The sequence below is a fragment of the Sapajus apella genome, unplaced genomic scaffold (assembly GCF_009761245.1).
Source record: "Sapajus apella isolate SASKATOON/1434 unplaced genomic scaffold, GSC_monkey_1.0 scaffold34, whole genome shotgun sequence".
Taxonomy (NCBI): Eukaryota; Metazoa; Chordata; class Mammalia; order Primates; family Cebidae; genus Sapajus; species Sapajus apella.
Window position 1 is genome coordinate 11,918,866 of NW_022436974.1, and position 23,589 is coordinate 11,942,454.

At 38.2% G+C, this 23,589-nt stretch overlaps 1 protein-coding gene across 1 annotated transcript; it reads right to left on the reverse strand.

Annotated features, from left to right (window-relative positions):
* Positions 1-322: 322 nt before the first annotated feature.
* On the reverse strand, positions 323-18,660 carry TRIM77 (tripartite motif containing 77). Its single transcript, XM_032295676.1, is given in 9 exon segments — positions 323-671; positions 10,441-11,071; positions 12,730-12,819; positions 13,518-13,548; positions 14,414-14,653; positions 17,302-17,352; positions 17,354-17,398; positions 18,225-18,300; positions 18,302-18,660. Coding segments are annotated over 9 exon segments (1,872 nt in total).
* Between the last annotated feature and the right edge of the window lie 4,929 nt (positions 18,661-23,589).

Here is a 23,589-nt window from a genome sequence, read left to right on the forward strand (position 1 = left end):
TTAGGGACAGTCTTCATGCTGTCCACAGAGGTTCTCCCAAACAGAGAGTGACAGCCGGCTTACATCTTCAGCGATTCAAGTCTGCAACATGTATACACTTGTGCTTGGGAGAGAAAGTAGGGAAGCCACTTTCTGTACTCATCTTGGAATTCAATTCAGTGTAAAAACACATCGTGGCAGTCCTGCTTGTAATCAAGTCCAAACTAGCAATCTGCCTTTGGGTTGAGCTGTTCTCTTATAAGATAAGCTGTTATGTCGTGCCTTGATTTTAGGTCTCTCTGCGGGTTGGGCTAATCAGCCCGCTGGGAAAGCCACCCCTCTGTCACGCCCTCCCGCAAGTGGCAGCGACTACAACGAGTGCTGAGATCTGAAGCGGCCCCCTCCAGGCCCCCCAGGGCAGAAGAGGGCGTGGTGCCTCGCACGCCTGGGCGGAGGCGCTGCGTAGGGAGGGGGCGCTGCGTAGGGTGGAGGTGCTGGGTAGGGAGGGGGCGCTGCGTAGGGGCGGGGCCGCCGCGTAGGGCGGTGGTGCTGCGGTTAGGGCAGGGGCGTTGCGTAGGGCGGGGTCGCTGCGTAGGGGCGGGGCCGCTGCGTGGGGCGGGGACGCGGCGTGGCGGCGTGGCGGCGGAGTTCTAGGTCTCCTCGCCCTGAGTGACCTGAGCCGGGCGCTCGCGCTGAGGGGAAGGTTGGTGGGGGCGCGGAGTCACAGGACGAGTTTCCGCGGCCAAGCTTCTCTGGCCTGAGGCTTGAGGGCACTTACCCCGGTGGGCACAAGACCCACCCGGAGCAGGAGGAGCAATCCTGAGAAAGGTGAGGCGGGTAGTAGAGGCCGCCCCAGTAGGTAGTTTTTTTAGCCCATCCCTCTCCTACTTTGAAGTAGTTCACAGAGTCTATTTTTCCCGTATTGGTGTGTGTTCAGTGCTTAGCTCCCACATGTAAGAATATACAGCATTTGGTTTTCTAATCCTGCATTGTTTTTCGATCCTGCATTAACTTGCTTAGGATTACAGCCTCCAGTTCCATCCACATTGCTGTGAAGGATATGATTTCATTATTATTATTATTATTATTTTTTGTGTGTGAGACGGAGTCTTGCTCTGTCACCAGGCTGGAGCTCAGGGGCACAATCTCGGCTCACTGCAGCCTCCGCCTTCTGGGTTCAAGCGATTCTTCCGCCTCAGCCTCCTTAGTAGCTGGGGCTGCAGGCACGGGCCACCACGCCCGGCTAATTTTTGTGTTTGTAGCAGAGACGGGGTTTCACCATGTTGGCCAGGATGGCCTCGATCTCTTGACCTCGTGATCCGCCTGCCTCGGCCTTCCAAAGTGCTGGGATTATAGGCGTGAGCCACCGCACCCGGCCAATTTCATTATTTTTTATGGCTATGTAGTAATCCATAATGTATGTACCACATTTTATTTATACAGTTTACCATTGATGGACACCTGGGTTAATTATGTCTTTGCTATTGTGAATAGTACAGCCATTAACATAGGAGTCCATGTGTCTTTTTGGCGGAATGATTTATTTTCTTTTGAGTATATACTCAGTAATGAGATAATTGGATCAAATGGTAGTTCTGTGGTAAGTTATTTGAGAAATCTCCAGACTACCTTCCATAGTGGGTGGACTAATTTATATTTCTGCCAGCAGTATATGATAATCTTGCACTATCTTTAGTTTACAAAATTTCTGCTAGACTCAGCTCGGGGCTGCAGCTCTGACTGCAGCAGGTAGCTGGGGCTTCCCTAAGCAGATCATGTTGACAGGTAAAGAGAGTGCTCAGATTCCAGGGTTGTGAGGAGAGAAGCAGAGGAAGAAGTTGGGGAGAGGGCCACATTTGGATGCCCTGAGGAGGGATGATAGGCAGATGTAAGGAAGGTGGCATTGTGCTAGCCACTGGTGACATCCTCCTAGTTCCACAGTCTCCTGGAAAACATGAAACCTTACAATTCCCAAGCATGCTGCAGTTCTGGAGGGCACAGTGCCACTATTCTTCCTAGCTTGACTCTTCTTCCCCATAAACGTGGAACTCTGAAGGCAGGAGACACAAAGAATTCTCTTCCACCGCGCAACCTTTAAACCTTCAATTTGTGATTAAATCACAATGCATCCTTCTCTCTAATAAATTGTCCTTAGCTAGCACTAGATAGATCTGTGATCTATGATTATCTCTATTTTCTTGGGCAACAAAAATAGTGAATTGATTGATAAAACTTTTACCTCTGGAAAGTAGTGTAAAAATTGATTCCTAATAAATTTTGCAATGTGAAAATATACTATCATGAAGCAGACCAATGGTTAACAACTTTGTAAAACCAACATGTATCCCCACGATAAAACACTCCATTGCTAATGTGTTGGCTGTTGGATTTCTCACAACAGAGAGACATCTTCAGAGTTCTTCTTCCCTGTTAAGAAAATATTTCTCTCTTGTCTCCTGACAACTCTCTGGGGATCCCTTTTCTATGTCATCTGGTTGTAGGGCACGTTGTGAGCCAGATGTAGGGCTGAGTGCCCCACAGGGTCGTGGGGTGAGCCTTATGCTGTGCTGAGGCGCAGGATCCGAGAGAATAAAGAGACAGGACACAGAAGTACAAAGAAAACGCAGCTGGGCTCAGGGGGCCACGCCACCTGTAAACGAAGTCAGGCAAGGCCCCCGAATGTCCAGAAGCATGAGTATTTATTGTTATAGGTTAGGGGGCAGGGCAGTGAGTGAAATCATCTTTAAGGATAGTGATAGGGTCGTGAGCAATAAAACATAGGGTCCACCCCCATTAGGTCACCTAGGCCAAGAGGTGGACAGTGCACAGCAAGGGGCCCATTCCCATGAAGGCAAGGGCCATGTGCAGTAAGGGGTCCACCCCCATTAGGTCACCGAGGCTTGAAGGTGGGCCGTGCGCAGTGAGGAGGGTGCAGTGTGCAATACTTCTATCTATAGGAAAACTACTTCTAAGAAGATTTATAGGAGGATGCTTTAAGTCACATAGCAGTGACAGAGCTGTCAAGGTTACCGCCACCTTCTGGCAGCTTCCAATGGGTTCAATGGGAAGATGCTTTTCAAGCAGCACAGTAGCAAGAGCCGATAAAGTTCACAGTCACCAAGGTGGATTGCTGTTCTGAGGGCAGCCTTCCACGAGAACTGGAGCAAGGTCCTACAACTCCTTTATCAGGAGGAGTGGCTCTCGCCTCAAGCCTGCCATACAGCAGGTATCTTTACGATACTGAACGCTGCCGCCTGGGCCATGGATTCTTGTCCTGGTATAACTGTTTTCCCTTAAATCATGCTCTGCACTGTGTCTGCTCTAGGCATTCCTCCGATTATAAGCTGCTTATCTCTTAATTCATGCTCTGTACTGTGTCTACTCTAGGCATTCCTCTGATTATGAACTAAGATATAGTTATAAGTCTATATGTAGGGAAATATTCTTTAGGCACTCATACTATCAACTATTATATGATTATATATAGAGGATTATATAAAAGGGAGCCTTCAAGCCCTAATTCTATAAACTAATATATGATTATGTAAAGGATTATATAAAAGGAAATATCTGAGTAGTAACACTATAAAGTGAGATATTCCTCAAGCCCTAACTGTGCCAGGGTTCTGCTTAGCTCTCATTCCTTGGTGCCTGTATGGGGAGTTACCCACATCTGGTAACTCCTGATTTTATTTTTTCCTTTTATAGTTTTGGACCAGTCCATGCCATATTTTCCTCCCATTACTCCCTATAAAGCTATGAATTTTGAAAAAAAAAAATAAGAGAAAAAGTGGCAAGAAGAGAGGAAGAGGATAATCCTATCAGTAAAGGGGGTGTCAATCTGGACACTGTGTTATGACACACACTGCACGCAAATCTCCCTGCAGTCTGCAGGATGGCTTTTATTCTTGTATTTTTCTTTGATCTGTCTAATAATGGGAGGGGAGAGTAACACTCTCAATGTCCCTCCTCCAGTAAATTGTAGATTTTCTTTTAAGATAGGTTCTTGCTCTGCTGCCCAGGCTGGGGTGCAATAATTTTACATTTATTGAATTATAAATTGCATTTTCAGAACATTCTTTCCTTATAGGATTCTGCATAGCAAATCTAGATTAAAACAATTTTTATATTTTAAAATACTTTTTAAATCAAAAGGCATGTAGGTTTATGATGTTTTTATGATATGTCAGCCTGAGTAAACTATAAGAATGTAAGAGAGCAAAGCAGTCATTTTGTAGCCTACACAGAATTCTCCCAGTTATTCAAGCAAATACTAACCTAGGTGCTACCGTGATGATTTTGTGGATGCAATTAAAGTTCCTAATCTTGACTCTAATCTATGGAAATTATTTAAGTGGACCTGACTTAATGGAAGGCCATTAAAGCAAGTTTCAAGCATTCCTTGAATAAAACTCCAAATAGGAAAAGTTCTACATTGCTCCTGACTGCCTGTGGACAATTTTTGTCCTGTGTTAGTTAGATTTCTGCCTGCTCCATTTTTTTTTTTCCCCAGAAAGACTGCCTTACTGATCTCCAGCTTGCTTAGTCAGTTTCCATAGTAAGATGACATTTTTTTCTTTATTCTCCCTCCCTCCTACTAGTTCTACTTCTCCAGTTGAACCCTGACTGATAAAAGACTAATAGATTTATTCTTACTTTTGAGATAGCATTATATAATCTTTTTATTACTCTGCATATCATTCTATGGCAGACTAAGCTAATCTCACTAATATAATCAGTACCCACGCATGGTTACCTAATGCCCTATATTTGGAAGATTTAACTATCATAAAGTTAATATATACTAAATATTTTGTTAGCTAAGAGAATACCATGGAGATTATAATAAGACATTTTAGAAACTTTTCAATTAATTCAGGCCAACACTATTGTGAGTTTTCCACCTCAGCTGACTTTGCATTTTATGAACTTATTTCAAAAGTCATTTTCTTTAGTCAACTCTAAATAGTACATAATATTATCACATAGAAAGTTATAGTCAACAAAATAAAAACAGGTTATTTTCACTTTACTAAATTTTGTTTGAATTGCCTTTTTTTTCTTATATATGTCCAGATTTTAAGAGGCAATTTATTCTTAGGACTTCCAAATCCTTATTTCTTGCTCTGCTTTCTTTTCTGAGTTGCAGATTCATAAAGCCACCTGGATGTTACTGAGGCTTTTAATGTGAATTAGGGGCACTTCAAGTTTCTCATGTCCAAAAACCCATCAGCTTTCATTCTTGAAAGGTTATTCTCACCTTCCTGGTTTCAGGAATTGGTATGACTATTTACTTTCGTATCTATCCTGGAAAACTGAGATTTAGTTTAGATACTTTTCTTCCTCAATTTCCACATCCTATCAGGCCCTACCTAGATAGTGTTGTTAAACCATAAAACCTTAAATGTCTGTCAGGTATATTTTGTCCTTCACATTTCTAATTTCTTCTTTTTTAATTCAAGCTTTTACTATCTCTTGGAAATTTCTTCTTATTTTTGGACTGACTTCTGCCATTAGATTTACTCTCACAAATGGTTTCTGAAAAACCACTTTCCATGGGCACTAGGTGGCCACCCAGTGGATTCTCCTTTGGTGCTGGTGCTTGTGCCTGCTACTGGGGGACTTGTAGGCAGATCTGCCCAGTATGGCCCTACTCGTCTTGCTCCTGCTGCCCCCAGAGCTGAGGAGGGAGCTGAGAACATTGTGAACTCCACGAATCAGCCCAGGAATTACTTGGCACTTCTCCTAGTAAACAAGGGTCAAGTATAAACCGAGCCATGTTTTATCAAAACCAGCTCTAACACATAAGCACCATCTACTGGCTTGCAGGTCGAACTGCACAGCTCAATAAAAAAACTTGTAGACGGAAATGCCTAGGGCTGTATGAAAGAAGCTGAAGGACCAGCCATACCCAGCATTCTCTACATCAGGGGTCTTCAAACCCCTTAGCCTGTTAGCAACCTGGCCGCACAGCAGTAGGTGAGCAGCAGGTGAGCAAGGGGCCTCACTATGTTGCCTAAGCTGGTCTCAAATCCCTTTCCTCATACAATCTGCCTGCCTTGGCCTCCCAAAGTACTGGGATTACAGGCTGCATTCATATATTATTTAAAATATGTGTACAACAGTACAACATTCTTCATACCATTACTGTTCATAGTATACCAAAATTTAAAAAAATTATCTCCAGTAGAATGCCTAAATAAGTTGTGACATATCCATGCAAATAAATTTTATGAAGCAAAGAAAAAGAATGAACTCTCACTACTTGCAACAAAATGAAAGAATATCAAACATAACTTTAAGATAAACGAATCAGGACAAAACTTAAAGAATATTTAATATTAAAAAATAAATATTAACAACACAAAAGTTCTATCTAAAGACTTTTTTTTCTTTTACTCCACTTTTTTTTTTTTTTTTTTTTTTTACCTCTTTCAATGTATCTAAAGATATGTCACACACAAAGACCTGGACCTTCCCTATCTCTTCCGTATCTCTACAGTGTAACAGAAGCCTAAACCACTGCAAGGAATATCAAGAAATATAGCTTCCCGTAGGGTACCAGTAAAAACTTATTTTAGCTCATAGATGAGAACCAGAAATTGAAAGATGGGAAAGAGAATAAATACGTGTTAGATTAAGACACGTATCCAAGAAGTTTGATTAAGACCTAGAACCAAAGGCAGAGCAAGATTACTGAGAAGGTCCCATTCGTAAGTCCCAGGGACAGTGTCTGCCTATAACAGAGGTTTAATCAGAACTGTTTCGTGTATCTGTGTGTATGTTTGTGTAATTATTTAAACCGATCATAGAAAATACATTTTTTTAATAATATAAACTATTCTATGAAACAAATAATTATAAATTAAATTACAAAGAAAATATTAGTGAATTCCACAGTGTTAAAATACACATAATATCTATATTGATTATAGTCTTGTTTTTTATACCATATATACATATATGCGTGTGTGTGTTTGTATGTACCTATGTGTATATATATATGTATGTATATGAAAATGCCATATAGTTTTTTATATATGGCTTCTTCATCTGTTTGGTACTAAAAGTCCTATATAAATAATTTATATATTGAGTGTGTTTCTACCTAGGGTTCCTAGCATCTGTTTTAACCTTCTACTTTATAACTTTGGTTGCTATACTTTTGATGCATTTTTTTATTTTCTTATTGTAAATTTTGATAGCATTAAATTGTCACATTGAATGCTGTTGGTTTAAATTCTACTTACTATCTTATCAGATTTCCAGATACTTCTTTCTTAATGTTTCCATGTTTCTAGCATAATTTTATTCTTCTCTTTACTTGTAGCCTTTCTGAATTATTTTGCTTTAGGTATATTTTTTTGTATACAGGACATAGCTGGGAATTACATTTGAGCTTATAAAAATAGTTTTTTTATCTTTTAATAGATAAATTAAGACCTTTCACATTTATTTTATAAATGGTGCATTAATTGAATATCTCTAATATGACTAGTAAGTACACAGAAGAAACTCAACAGCATAGTCATTAAGAATATTTTAACTAAAACCCAAATTACACACCACTATAAGCTCAATACAACAGCTATAATTAAAAAAACACAGACAATAGCATTCATTATTAAGGTTATGAAGCAATGGGAATTTTACTGCGTTTCAGGTAAGCATGTAAAATAATACAGTCACTTTGAAAAATAGTTTGTTTTCTTAAAAAAAGAAAAAAAAACATAAATGTACCAGAATACCCAGGAATCTCATTCTTCAGTATCTACCTAAAAGAAATATAAACATGTTTACTCAAAAACTTAAACTCATATACACATGATAGCATTATTTGTAATAGCTAAAAACTAAAAACAATCCAAATCTTGATCAACTCTTGAAAGAAAAATCAAAATGTGAAATATTCATTGAGTGAAATGCTAATCATAAACATAGTGAAATACTAATTTATGTTACAATATGGATAAATATTGGAAATATTGTTTCATGTTAAAAGACACACTAAAGACTATATACTGTATAATTGCATATTCAGAGGCAGAATGTTAGTGAGAGGTAATTGATTCCCTAGTACTAGGGTAGAAGGTGAAATTAATTGTAAACCAGCACAAGGCATTCTTTTGGAATAATAATATTCAAAAACTAAATTATGGTGACAGTTGTGGAATTCAATAAATATGCTAAAAATCATTGAATTTTACATATAACATGGGAGAATTTTATGTTATACAGATATCTCAATAAAAGTTGTGGAAAGTATTGAGGAATATAAAAGTTATAAAATTGCCAAAGTGCTTTTCAAAAAGGAATAAAATGAGAAGATACATATTATTTTTATTCAAATGTGCTACAAGTGTGGAGTGATCAAAAAACTATGTTAGTGTATGGTGACATAAAGAAATATGTAAAACAATAAAACAGAATTAGAGTCCAGAAGTAGATAACACATATGTGGTCAGTTGATTTTTCACAAAGGTGCTAAGATCATTCAAAAGATTAAATGATAATCTTTTCCACAAACAGTGTTTACATTTTTGGAATTCATATGCAAACCAATGAACTTCAAACCCATACACTGTACATAAAAATTAAGTCAAAATGGATCACTGACCTAAATGTAAGCCTAAAATTGTAAAACTTCTAGATATAGTCATATAAAAAAATTTAGTGACCTTGTATTAGGTAAGTATTTTTTACATGTGGCATCAAAAAAATAAACATTAAAAGATGACAAATTGGATTTATTAAAATTAAAAATATTCTTCCAAGGAGATAATAAAATTATAAGCCATAGACTGGCAGAAGTTATATTTGCAAAACATATATAAGATAAAGTATTTCTGTCAAAAAGAACTCTTACAACTCAGCAAGTAGACAAACTATCCAATAAAATCATTGTACAATGATGTTGAGCATTTTTTTTTTTTCAGAGAGAGGATATTCCTCTGTCAACCAGGCTGGAGTGCAGTGGCAAGATCATAGCTCACTGTAACCTCAAACTCATGGGCTCAAGGCATCCTCCCACCTCAGCCTTCCAAGTAGCTGGGACTACAGGCACACATCACCATGCCCAGCTAATTTTTAAAATTGGCTGTCGAGATGCTGGTGGCAATGTAAAATGGTCAGCCACTTTTTTAAAAAAGTATTTTGATAGGTTCTTAAATGATTAAAAATACCCACTAAATAATTTAGTACTTTCACCCCAAGTAACTGCCCACATAATGAAAGATATGTGGGTTAATTTGTGTAGAAATATTAGTTATAGTTGCCAAAATTGGGAACCATTCAGATGCACATCATCTGGTGTTTGGATAAATAAAATGTGGTGTATTTGAGCTGTTAAAAACCACTCAGCTAAAAAAGAATAGAATATGGCCAAATAGATGCAACCAGGAAGCTCCATTCCTGTTGAGAGAAACCAAAATATTGAGCAAACCACGTAACTAACAGACACTATAAAGCAACTATACAATCCAGTCTATAAAACAACCAGCTGACAGCATGATGATAGGATCAAAATCTCACATATCAATACAAATCCCAAATGCAAATAGTCTAGACTCCACAATTAAAAGGCACAGAATGGCAAGCTGAATAAAAAGACAAGACCCAAGTGTATTTGGTCTTGCGAGACCCATCTCACATATAATGACACCTACAGGCTCAAAGTAAAAGATGAAGAAAGATCTACCATGCAAACAAAAAACTTCAGGAGCATCTGTTCTTACTTAAGATAAAACAGACTTTAAACCAAAAACAAGAAGGGCATTACAAAATGATAAAGGTTCAATTGAACAAGCAGGCTTAAGTGTCATAACCATCTCTATGTATTCTTTCTGTAATAATACATCTCAGTCTGTCCTGTCTTGCTAATTATTGCTTATATACTACAATAATTATATTTTAGTATATTTTTGTTGGTTCTATAGCTTTTGACTTTAATAATTTTTACACACTCATTTAATTATTTAGATATTTCTTGAATATCTCTCATATCATCAGACTGGTTTTTTATTCTCTAATGAATGAGAACTGACATTGGCTTTCCCTTGTAATTTACAAACTTGAAAAAAGACCCAAATTATGTTAGGAGTTTTGCAAAGGAAATGTGTGAGCTGTTCTTGACATCGGGTTTCCATGAGAGCTCATCTAGTTCAGAAAGCTGAGAACTAGTGGAGGGACAGGATTGATCCAAGTGGGAATGGAGAATTTTAGGCTGACACTGAGTTTTAATAAGGGATATCTGGAAAGCAACCTGTCTGTGCTTTAATTTGACTCAGTTAGCTGGGTTTTCATGCTCATGTAATCTTTCACCTCTAGTAAGCTTTGATAAATTAAAAGAGCATGCATCCTATACAATATAATAAAAGACATTACATTTATTCAAATAAAGTAGAAAAGACAAATGTATATAGTGTACATTATCAACACTTTAAAAAATGACATAATAAATACATATCCTGGAGGTAAAATGAAGTAAAAGGTAATGAGGTATGACTGATTTTCTCCATTAAGAAAGTCACCAGAATAGTAGCCTCCACTGCTATCAGAATTCCCAAAGTCTTGGTTAGGTTTGTAACCTGTCCCTGATGATTTAGAGCCATGGATCTAATGAAAGGTCTGAGAGGAAAATAGAAAATATGTGAGATGAAACTACAAATGAGGAAACTTTGGACAATGTTAATATAGCTTACTATCCCACATTCATAATCCAGGAATACCCCCAGCCAGCCTTGGGGCCTTGGAATATAATGATGTTACAATGAGGAAGTAGAGAAGAGACTGAAATGGTCATCCACTTTAAGACACAGAAGTTGAACGATACTCTCAGACTGAAGTTGCATGTCATTCCTCTTTGTCTGGGCTTCTCTGCAAAGTCCTATCACCCAATTACAAGAGTCTTTCAGATCCACTGCCCAGTAATGTTTGCCAGAGCTGAGGATCTGAGCTCCCCATGAAGAAGTATACTCTGTTCTTGTTGGATTACAGGACATGTCTGTATCATCAAGACTGCATTGCAAACACCTCAAGTCTTTGAACAGGAGTTTGTGATTACTGCATTTCTTACGATCCAAGGTGATAGACACTGTAGTAAAAAACAGTGAATGCAAAGAACAGTTTAAAAGTTCGGAGGTACAGGGGCAGAGGCAGTCTGGCAAATGCTTAACACCCAATCTCTGAAAATAGGCAAACAAAAGCAATTGGTTTGTTTTGTTTGTTAGGAATATTTCCACCTCACTAAGGTCAGTTTCAGGCTACTAACAATTTTTTTTTCCCATTTGTTTATTTTATTGCATTTTAGGTTTTAGGGTACATGTGAAGAACATGCAAGATTATTGCATAGGTACACACATGGCAGTGTGATTTGCTGCCTTCCTCCCCATCACCTACATCTGGCATCTCTCCCCTTGCTATCTTTCCCCAGCTCCCCACCCCCCACCGTCCCTCCCCTATTTCCCCTCAACTGACCCCAGTGTGTAGTGCTCCCCTCCCTGTGTCCATGTGTTCTCATTGTTCAACACCCGCCTATGAGCAGGCTACTAACAATTTAATAATCAGTCAAAAAATTTTCAAAGCATTTAACAATTAGCTCTCATGAGTCAGTGTTGACTGGCTCTGACACACCATTCTATCACAAATGGCTTATGGAGTATATCGGGAATTATGGAGACAGTTTAGCAACAGCTTGTCTATTTGTAGAGCAAATGAATCTTTAATCAAGCAATTAAGATGAGAGAAAATATAGAGAATACATAAAGATGTAGGATGTCAAGCTCTGATTTTATTTTTACTAGGCCACTGAAATTTTCCAGCTCATTCATAAGATGCCAAGAAAACAGCAAAGTGGCCCTTTATTTAAGCCTCCTTACTAATCAATTTTCACAAAATATACTAAAAATAATAAACACATTATTAATTACAGTTAAGCATGATATTGTTATCATTATTAGTCCTAAACAATGAACACTTTCCCTAAGATGGCAGGGTTTCACACTTGATCTTGGCCAAAAGGCCAAGAAGTAATGAGGGCATCACAACGTAAGCAAGCAAAGGTGAAATGAACTAAAAATCTTTATGTGCCTTTTTAAAAAGGTGGTTTCTCTTCCAGAATTTCTGATTTGGACACCATTAGATCAGAATTCTCATAATTTCATCCCATCCATGGCTGCCTCTCTTCTGCCTGCCAGACCCACCCTCTATTTCCATTTGTCTGTGTAACCTTCTACACAGCGAAGGGATTATCTTTCAGTCTGCTTTGTGGTTATACCTGTTGTTTACAAACTTGTTTTTATGTTTTTGAGAATCCTGTGGTTTTCCAAATGTATTCCTTAAAACTTCAGTCTTTAGGTAAACATTTGAATAACATTAAGATGTTTCTAAGAATCGGATTATCTAAATATAACCACAGTTATAAATATGCAGTTTTATATGCTACATTGAAAAATTAACACTTTATTTATAGCATCCCTCCAGGTCTTTTCCTGAGTGTTTTTTTTTTTTTTAACTCAAAATAATCATGTTACACACTACAATTCTTTTTTGTTTATTTACTCTAGACTTCAGTTAGCTTTTCCTGAAAGTTTATTAACAGTTTTAAAATTGGTTATAAAGGTTTCCATATTTATCTGCTTGTTCACTGAAAATAATAATGAACAGAGACGGAAAAGTTTAGACTGAAGTGAGTATAGGTTACTCGTATAAAAATACTTATGTTGGAAATATTAGTGCAGCTCATACTTTTACCTCTGAAGAAGTTAAGCCTTTCTGACATCCCAGTGATGGTCCATGCACTGAACTGTGGGTTCACAGGCTGAGGCATGGCCAGTGCAGAAACTCATTCCTGCAGAGAAAAGTACCTACTTACCACCAGTCCCAAAGGAATCATTAGCAATCCAGTAAAGATGCTTGATCAGAGTACTCAGAATTAGGTTGAAGAGTGTGACTTGAACTCAAGACCTGAAAAATATTGCAACTGCAACTGTATGTTATTATGTGCTCTGCTGCTTTTAATACCTCTATCCCAGTAGAATACATCATCTCAGTCATAATTATCAGTTCTCACCTTTCCAGCTTCCCTAGGTGGGCCATGCAGAAATTCTCCTTTAATTTCTGAAATTTGATAGGTGTCAAATTTTTGGAACATGCTACCTGCTACATATGGAGCCTCAGCTCTACACTACATTCCTTCTTGGTGTTGTTGCCTTTCTCCTATTTTTGCCATCTTTCCATCTGCTGCCTCTCTGAAATTATTTGCCTTTCCCATGGACAGCCTGGCATAACCTTGGAATATTTATTTAGAAAATTAGAGGCAGGAAAAATTGTTGTATTATTGAAACTTCTATAGTAGGCCTTGCAATTAATACTTCTCCCCATCCTTCACTTTCATCTGAAGTAGTCAATATAAAAAGCCTGGATGACTTTTAGAAAAGAAAGGAATAAATACAGAAACTTGTCACTACAAATGTGGGTCCATCCCAGCAGAAACAGCCTGATTATTGTCACAATTATTACCATGACTTGGATAGAGGGGCAAACTTACCTCTTCATTATGTCTCCTAAATCCTATAAAGAAAGAGAGGACAGCTTAGTTTGCAGCACAGCATGGTTCTCTAGTACAGTGCAGTCTGAGGATATGGACTGGATTGAGAAACTTAACATCTTCTACTTTCCTTCTCTGGATAAAGCCATTTTTCATTTTCTTTGTAAATATGAAACCCAGTTTGACGTCTACATATAGTTGATAAAATTATACTCTTGGTGAAACATAGATGGACTGAGGTTGAACATATGGGAAGGCCTGCTGCTGTACAACCACGTGCAGCCAGATTGACAGAGATCTCCACAAAGTTCTTACAATAATGTGTGGGTCCCTTGGCTGGGTGCGGTGGCTCACACCTGTAATCCCAGCACTTTGGGAGGCCGAGGCGGGTGGATCACCTGAGGTCAGGAGTTCGAGACCAGCCTGACCAATATGGTAAAATCCTGTATCTTAAAAAAAAAAAAAAAAAAAAAAAAAGAATGTGTGGGTCCCAAATCTAGGACCTCAAAACTAAAAGGGTGAATAATCTTCATAAATCCCACACTTTCATATGTTGACACATCTGTATACAAAATTGAATCGTATTCATGAGCTGCTCTGTTGCAACTACTAAGAATTAGAGGGTATGGTAAAATAATTTTAGAAGGGAATTTTCCTAGATTTGTTACTAGAACTTTTCCAAATAGTTTTCCTTCTCCTCTATGGGGCAAGAAAGAGTGAGACTTGGTCTACAGAGGAGCAAAACCTGCTACCATAAGGTCAGGAGAGGCAGAATCTGAATATTTGGAACTGGAAAAGAGTGCAGATCAAAAAGGATATAGACTCTAGTAGATATGATTCCCAAACAGGGTGGTATTCAGCACCCTGACCTCCTTCTTCAGTTTTTACCTGTATCAGGTTCATATCTGCCATATCTGCTTTGCAGCATATTTCCTTCAGTTTCTCATCCATTCCTCTCAGGAGTCTCCCCGTCTTGGCCATTCTAGTTTCACTTCTCCTGAGTTGCAGAAAAATCATCTTGCCTTCACTTGCCAGGCTCTCTAAGCGCTTTTGCTTTTCTGCACGGAGGTACTGACGCACCTTAGGATATTCAGCGCTGATCATCATGACCTGCAAATGTATAAAAACCTGTAGTGACATTGGGTTAATTAAATCATGGGTCTAAGTGATTCCATTCTTTCCTTATCAGATATTACTTGTTTCATGTTTTGTGCTATTCTGCTAAATATAGTTTAATGTCTTTCTACTTCAAATACAATGTAAATCTTCCTTTCTTCCTCCTTCCCTTCCTCTCTTCCATTTCCCTGTATCATTCCACCTACTTTCCCTCAAACCTTATTTTCATTTTTAAAATGAAGATAAATTAAGATCAAATTTATATTGTCTTATATAATGTTCTGACCTCTTCATTACTATATCTTAATTGTATTCCATTCTTCTCAACACTCCTACTCATAACAATTTACTTCCTCAGGAAAATAGAGAACATAAGACATTACTGAATCTTCCTAAATTACTTCCATTTCCAAAACACTCAGTGTTTTTACCAGCAGTTGGCTATGCTCACCTATTACCTAAGACTACTCATCTTTAACTACCCCTTCTCTAGATTAGTCTTACAGTGTTCATTCTTTCCCTCTGCCCTCCTCTGTCTTCCTGTCTCTGTCTCTATTGTTTGCCTACTCTCCCTTTCTGGATCCGTTTCTCTGTCTCCCTCTTTTTCTGGCCTGTCTTTGTTTTTCTCTGTCTCTGACTTTCTGTCCCTTTCTCTTTATTACCCCCATCTCCTTCACTCAATTATTATTATTTTTGAGACAGGGTCTGTCACCCAAGTGGGAGTACAGTGTTGCAATCATTGCTCACTGCAGCCGTGCATTTCTGGGCCGAGGAGATTCTCCCACCTCAGCCTCTTGAATGAATAGCTGAGACTACAGACATATGCTGCCATGGCAGGCTACTTGATTCCTTTTTTTTTTTTTTTTTTTTTGAGATGGAGTCTCGCTGTGTCGCCAGGCTGGAGTGCAGAAACACAATCTCAGTTTACTACAACCTCTGCCTCCCGGATTCAAGTGATTCTTCTGCCTCAGCCTCCCAAATAGCTAGGACTACAGGCACATGTCACCATGCTCAGCTAATTTTTGTATTTTTAGTAGAGATGGGGTTTCACCATGTTGGCCAGGATGGTCTCGATCTCTTGACCTCGTGATCTGCCTGCCTTGGCCTCCCAAAGTGCTGGGATTACAGGCATGAGCCACTACACCCAGCCTCAATTGCTTTTTTCACACAGTTTTTCCCTTCTTTCCTTTGCACCTTTAAACGTACACATTTCGCAAATTACTTTGGAAAAAAAAAAAATTCTTGTCCCAGTTACCTCATCTGGCTTCACTTGCTAGAACGTTTCTATCCCTATCAAAGCTAAATTTATTGATCAAATGTGATCAGACTTGCTGTGCTCATCTGTGTGATTAATGACCCCTTTACTTCTATTCCCTACTCTTTCCTGAATCAAACATTACAACTAACCAAGAGCTTCTTTTTTCTAAATCCAAATATTATGCTTAAGTCCTAGAATTCTTCACCTTCCTTCTGCATTTGACAATTATTTTCTGCTTATTCATTTTAATCATACCTTGTTTTTCCTGCCATAGAAAAATACCTTCTTATAAAGCCACTGATTCATTTCTTCTGCACCTTCTTATCCCTGAAAATGGGTTGTTCTTAACCAGCATACATTCTACAAACCTGCATTCTTTATACCCATTCCCTGCTTTATTTTTCCCTGAAGCACTTCACAAACATTATTTATTATAAAGTTTACATTTTAATTTGTGGATTGAATTCTCCCACTAGATCATAGACTCCTGGGGTTAGTGATCTGTTTCTTCTTTTGTCCACTTCTGACTCAGGTTGTTGGGCTAGAGCGGTGAGCAACATATGATAGCCCCTCACAAGAATGCAGGCCGCCTCAGAAAATCCATCTGAAATGATCAATATGATTTTGTTGTTTCCCTTTGACATTCGTACAGTATCATGTGTTGATTCTTGTTGAATGAATTATTCTCTCCTGGTCCCTGTTTATATGTCTCCTTCAGAAGTGCTTGTGATCTTTCAGAATAAAAGTGTTGTTTAATTTACTTATTCAGTTTTAAGTACTTAATTCTTATTTGTGAATGGATTATATAATCATAAATTCTTAGCTAAGCATTCACATTCTAGACCTGGCCATAATTACATTTATAGCCATATCTCTTATCACTGCTGGACACTTTTTCATGAAGTAATCAAGAGGAGTTACTCACATGTCCAAATAATTTTACCATTTTTCTAACTTCTAGCTTTCTTATTCCTAAAATCCTTCTATCATTGTCATCCATAAATTTCTCAATTTTACTAATACATTAGTATCAGATTGATTTTCACCTAGAAGCTATTTTTTTTTTTTTTTTGGCATTTCATGCCTGCTAAGCTGCTGTAGAATCCTATTTTTACCTTCATCCTAGCATGCCATTTTTAGCACATTTTCTTGTCTCTGCAGATATGTATTGTTGGTAGATACTGCTTTATCAAGAAATATCAGGATGTTTTTTTAGTTATACATTGGATTCAACATGAACTCTCACACTGAAGGTTATGTTATTTTGTAGAGAAACACATGTAGCTTTTTTTTCTGATCATCCTTTTCAGGGAACATTATAAGTAAACTCAAATTCTTCCCCTACAAGTTACCACATTTTCTATTCCAAACTAGTTCTGAGAAAAATGAGCTTACTGCTTACCTTCCATTTTTGTATTATGTTGGTCTCTCTGTTTAGATTTCTTTAATTTTTCTATTTTTTTTTTCCAGATGGACTTCATTTGCTTCAGGAAGTTCTCCTGAAAAACAAACAAACAAAAAAACTATAAATTTGAGCACTAGAAAATATTGTATATTTCAGATACTTCTAAAAGAGATATAGACATGGGACAAATAAAGAGTGCAGAATGCAGACATGTAGGGGCTTTTCTTAAGGACGCTGATTGTCAAGTCTGAGATGCCAATCAAACCAAGGGTAGAATTCCCAAATTTGGAAAACAAGATCCATTATCTTAGAAATCTGGCACTGAAACTGATACAACCTGGTCAATTTTCAGAAGTAAATCTTATTTTATATTTAATTTTAAAATGCTAGCCTTCAATTCATCTACAGTACTGTTGGAGCATAGTGACCAGGATTTATTAGAATTTTCTGTAATAGATTCATTGCAATCATGACTGTTAGCCAATGACTATCATGGAAACTAGTGATTAATCTAGAGCTCCTTACACTGAAATACCAGAACCCTAATGCTCATCAACTTTGACATCATTCCTCTCCCTCAGCCCAATAGAATTTAAATTTCAGGTTAGGAGGGATGTTTGTGTGGTTTCTTTAGTGCTTAATCCTAGTGTCTAGAACAGTGTCTAATACATGTTCATCAGTAATTCTGTTTACTGCATAAAATTATTAATGATTTACTACTAATAATAATGATTTTATTATAATTAATAAAAAGATACATTTAGGTTGTAAAGGATGATACATTTAGGATGTACAAAATCTGATTGAAAAAGCATAAAAATATAAGTCCATAAGATTATTAATAAAGTGTATCTTTCCTTATTACCTGTAGGATTCAGGGTCCTTCACATTTCAAAGTGCAATCAGTGGCATTCGCTTACCTTATAGTATTCATCAGCCTTTATCCTATATTGTCTGTGAGTAGCATGCTCTGGCGATTGACAGCAAAGAAAACAGCAGCCTCCTGTCTGTTTCACAGGTGAAGTTCTTGGTTTCCTGGTGTCTCCTACAGATCAGCATGGCAGAGCTTGATACGTGGCAGGTGACTGATTCTCTGGTACGAAAAACTTGTTTCTTAACAAAAGTAATGTGTTTGAAGTTCATTTGCTGTGATACTTCCCTGCACACAGGGCAGCAAGTTGGAGTTTGTGCATCTTCCCACAAGAGGCAGAGACAGGGACTACAAACTCTGTGCCTACAGCAAATGGCGATAGGGTCTGTGAAATAGTCTGTGCAGATCGAGCAGGTGAGCTCACTGGTAGAACACTGCATGATAGCAGAAGCTGTGTTTCTGAGAAAATAAAAGGAAAGTGTCATTTTCCCCCAAGGCATATGAGATGAGATGAAGATCTTTTTCACTCATTATGTACGCACTGTAGCAAGACAGTCCATGTTTTCTGAATGGCTAAAATAGGATGGAGAGGCACAAAGAATGCAACAGATTGATAACATGCACTCTTTCTTGACAACTTTGGCCTATACACTATTTTCAAGCTCCCTAAAAGAAATCCAATATTTTTCATATCCGTTACTTCATCTACAAAAATTTCTAAAAATCACAGGTCCTGGGCTGCTCTGTAGCCACAGGCAGTGGGTCATTATTTTGTGCAAAGCTATCAAGATTTCTACTCCTTTCTTTTCTTATTCTCTGATTGGTGTGTACTCCAATTCTATACTCCCATTCTGGCCAAAAGAACAAGAAAGTAGACTCCTGGGAGAATTCTGTAAAAGGTATTCTTGCTACAGAAGAGACACATGGAAGAAATAATTGCCTTTTCTGCCTGTGGACATTATTTGGATGCAATATTTGCTTATGTAACCATTTTGTGGACTCATTGTGAACTAATCTAAAACAAAACCCATTACTCTAAGGAAAACAGAAAGGTGGAAAGAACCCGAATCCTTAATAATACAATAGAACACTAATTACTTAATTCTGGAGAGGCCAACTAATGCAATGGAAGAAATGGTGGAAAATTATTATTTTACAGATGCCATAAAAATAATTGAATCAGGCAAGAATAATTAATGAATAATAAAATAAGTAATAGATTTTAGGAAAGAGTCTATTCGCATATCATCAAAGTTCTACCCCACATGTTAGCTCTATCCGCAGTGTTACTGAGGTATAATTGATAAGTGAAAGTGCATAATTTAACGTGTACAGAGGCAGATGACTAAGGACACAAAGCACCTCTGTAGTGTTTTTGCCAAAAACATTTCACCTGCATGTAAGCATGAGAGGAAATTGGATAAATGCATTTGAAAAACACTATGCAAAAAATAAGCATGGCCTGTTAAAATAATTTTCTTAGGAGAAAGTGTTTGGAAACAGCTGCATAGCAAAGATAATTGAAAGAAAGAAAAATTAACTACAATGTAATTATAATATCATTGATTTATACCTGGTTTGAAAAAAGTTACAGCCAATTATGACATTATTGACACATTCAGGGACATCATAAAACCTAATAGGGTCTTATGGTTGCAGCTCAGAAATGGAGAAGGATGAAAATACTATTGCCGGCTTCTTGCAAGAAAAAAAGTGCGAGACAAGCTGAAGATTAATGAGGTTTCGTTTGTTTTTTCTTTCTTTCGCTCTCTCTCTCTCTCTCCCTCCCTCCCTCCCTGCCTCCCTCCCTGTTTCCTTCCTTCCTTCCTTCCTTCCTTCCTACCTTCCTTCCTTCCTCCCTCCCTCCCTCCCTCCCTCCCTTCTTTCCTTTTTTTTCTTTCTTCTTTTCGACACAGTCTCCTTCGGTTGCCCAGGCTGGAGTCCCATGGTGCAATCTTGGCCCACTGTGACCTCTGTCTTCCGGGCTCAAGCTATTCTTCTGCCTCAGCCTACTGAGTAGCTGGGACTACAGGCACATGCCACCATGCCCGGATAATTTTTGTATTTTTAGTAGAAATGCATTTTCACCATATTGGCCAGGCTGGTCTCAAACTCTTGACCTCATGATCCACCTGCCTTGGCCTCCCAAAATGCTGAGATTACAGGCATGAGCCACTGTGCCTGGCTCGTTTGTCTGTTTTCTAAACCATTAGAGAATAGAGGTAACAAGACAATAAGTTCTGGATAGAGACAGGTACAGCACTGAGAAAAACAGGACTCATGCATACATTTATCTGGGGCAGATTCTACCAAAGCCCATAAAAGCAGGTAGAAGATAAACCAAATGGTTTTAATTTACTGCTCAAACCAAAGCTGGGCTAGAGTGAGTGTGCAAAGACCCTTAGGGTCACAGATACAGAAGAATCCTCACCCAAAGGGCAGGCTTTTCCAATAGAAATGCCAAGAGGCTCTCACAGGGAAAACCCAGAAGAATCAAGAGAAATTTTCCCTTCTTGTGGTACTGACTGGGAGAGAAAAATAGCAGCAAAGACATCAAATCAACCTTAATATTTATCAATGATAGACTGGGTGAAGAAAATATGGTACATATACACCATGGAATACTATGCAACCATGAAAAGGAACAAAACAATGTGCTTCACAAGGACATGGAAGGAGTTGAAAGCCATTATCCTCAGTAGACTGTGGGACACAGAAAACCAAACATTACATGTTCTCACTCATAAGTGGAAGCTGAGTGATGAAAAAACATGACCACACACTGGGGCCTCTCAAGGGTCAAGGGTGGAAGAAGGGAAAGCTCAGGAAAAATAGCTAATAAATGCTGGGCTTAACACCTAGGTGATGCGATGATCTGTGTAGCAAACCACCATGGCCCACGTTTACCTATGTAACAAACCTGCACATCCTGCACATGTACCCCTGAACTTAAGTGTTGAAAAAACAAATATATTTTAAAACATCTTTTCATTCCTAGAAGATTTGCTTGCCATGCATTTTCCCAAAACACTATATTAAAAGTGAAAGTGATTTCACACCAGATTTGTCTTTCAGTCTCTGCCTCTCTCAGTACAGATAAAAGCACCTTTGCAGTGAATCTGAAAATATTTCGTGTAATTTTCTTGATGTTTCTCCCACTGAAACACAAAATTTAAAATAATTTATACCAAATATGTTAACAAATATTAACATAATAGTGACAAAGACTAGTTACATATCATGGGTTAAAATAACATTTGTATGTTATTTTTCATTTTGCAAGTAGCAAAAATATATGTGCACAGTTGTACTGGGAGAATAAAAGTAGACAGGTATCTATATAATATCAATAGGGTTTTGAATGAACAATAACAAAACTTTTCAATGTAAGTAAGGTCCAGAACCTGTTAAGGCACTCAGGAGGGCGGTCTCCAGGTGGAGAGAGTGGTTCTCATTCCAGTTCTATTCCTTTGAAAAGTTTCGGATAACCACTGCCACCATCAAAGTGACCACAAATGGGGCTTTTCCACATTAATATGCTTGTTGAACCCTGCTTCAATTTATTCTAAAACATAGGGAAGAGATGAGACTGCACCTTTGGTTAAAGCCTTTATTAAAGGCTCCGTGAAAACTATGGAGTAAGAAAAGCAAACAGTATCCAGAAGCCTGGTAGCCTAGTTCATGCAGCTCACTTTTCTCACCTTCCAATTGGGTGCTTCTCCTCAAGGGACCTCCGTTGTCTTATCCTGCTTGCCCACCACCCGGAACTGATGCTTTGTATCTACCCACATTGTCCAGATCCAGGAAGAGGAGGAGATGGGAGTGGGCTAAAGTTTTCATTACCAGCTGTGCTGTGTTTCCTTTCTGAGAAGGGAGCCTTCTTAGATTAACAGCCAGGCTGATGAGTTAGCCTAATTGGTGCATCAGTATCACCTGAAAAGCTTCTGAGGCCACAGACTGCTGAGGCCTACCCATGATATTCTTGATTCAGTAGGTCTGGGGTGTGATCAGAGAGTTTGAGTTTTAGGCAACTTATAAGAGGCTGCTGCTGGTCCCTGAACCATACTCTGAGAATCTCTGATTTAGACTAATGTTCGTAAAAGATGATACATTTAGGTTGTACAAGGATGGGCAATTTTTAAAAATGTGATTGAAAAAGCATAAAAATAGAAGTCCAGGATGTAAACTTGCCACTATAGCTTCTTATGGTTTGTGATGGGTGAAAAGAGTGCTAGGAAATGCATCCTCTTTTGTTCATACAATCACAGCACCATGGGAAGGCTACTGTGCCCCATGCTTGGTTTTCAGGGTCTAGGAGCTCAAGGAACAAGATATAGACCCAATGTCCTGGGTCCCAGGCAGCCCTAGTTTTAGACAGTTTTCTTCCTCACCCCAGCCTTACAACAAGTAGGTGATTAGGAAATGGGTCCTTACTACAGGGGTTCACAATGTGTGGCTGTGAATACTTTTAGGGTGCATGAAGTCAAAACTATTTTTATACTAACGTTTAGACTTTAATTGCTCTTTGAAATTTTATTATCCCAAGAGTGTACAGGAGATTTTCCCAGGGGCTACATGACATGTAATATCGCAAAACAAAGAAGAAGCACATGTGAGAATCCAGATGTGAGAATGTCTGGCTTCTATTAAGCCAGACGTTAATGGGATTTGTAAACATGTAATCAAAGCCACCCTTTTATTTATTTTATGGTTTTGGAAAGTATACTTTTTCATAGAAATATTACTTTACCAATTATGGTTTTATAATTGTTAAATTATTCATAAATGTATATTTAATTATTTTTCAGTTTTAATTTCTAATACAGCATATCTTGACATTCAAAAACCCACATCAACAAAAGCTTATGGAGACCCTCAATTATTTTATCAGCTTAATTGAGGTATAATTTACATACCATAAAATTTACTTGCTGTGTATGGCTTAATGTCTTTAATAAATTGCTAATAAATTCATTTTATGCTCAATCACTCTATCCACTTTTAGAACACTTTCATTCTTCCAAAAATATCTTTCCTCACCTTTCACAGTCAGTCTCTAATCACATCCCTGTCTTCAAGCAACCACAGCTCTGTGTTTTGTCTGGAGGATTTTTGTTTTTGTTGTTATTTTCGTGGTTGCTTTCTAAAGAAGGGTCTAGCTTTGTTTGCCGAGGATGAAATGCAGTGGCACTATCACACCTCACTGTAGCCTCAACCTCCTGGGTTGCTTGAGCAATCTTCCCTCCTCATCTTTCTGCATAGCTCATCCTACAGGCAAACAACACCACACCCAGCCAGTTTTTAATGTCTTGTAGAGACAGACAGGGTCTAATCCTGTTTCCCAAGCTGGTCTCACACTCCTGGGCTTAAGTGATCCTCCTATCTTGGCCTCCCAAATTCTTGGGATTACAGGT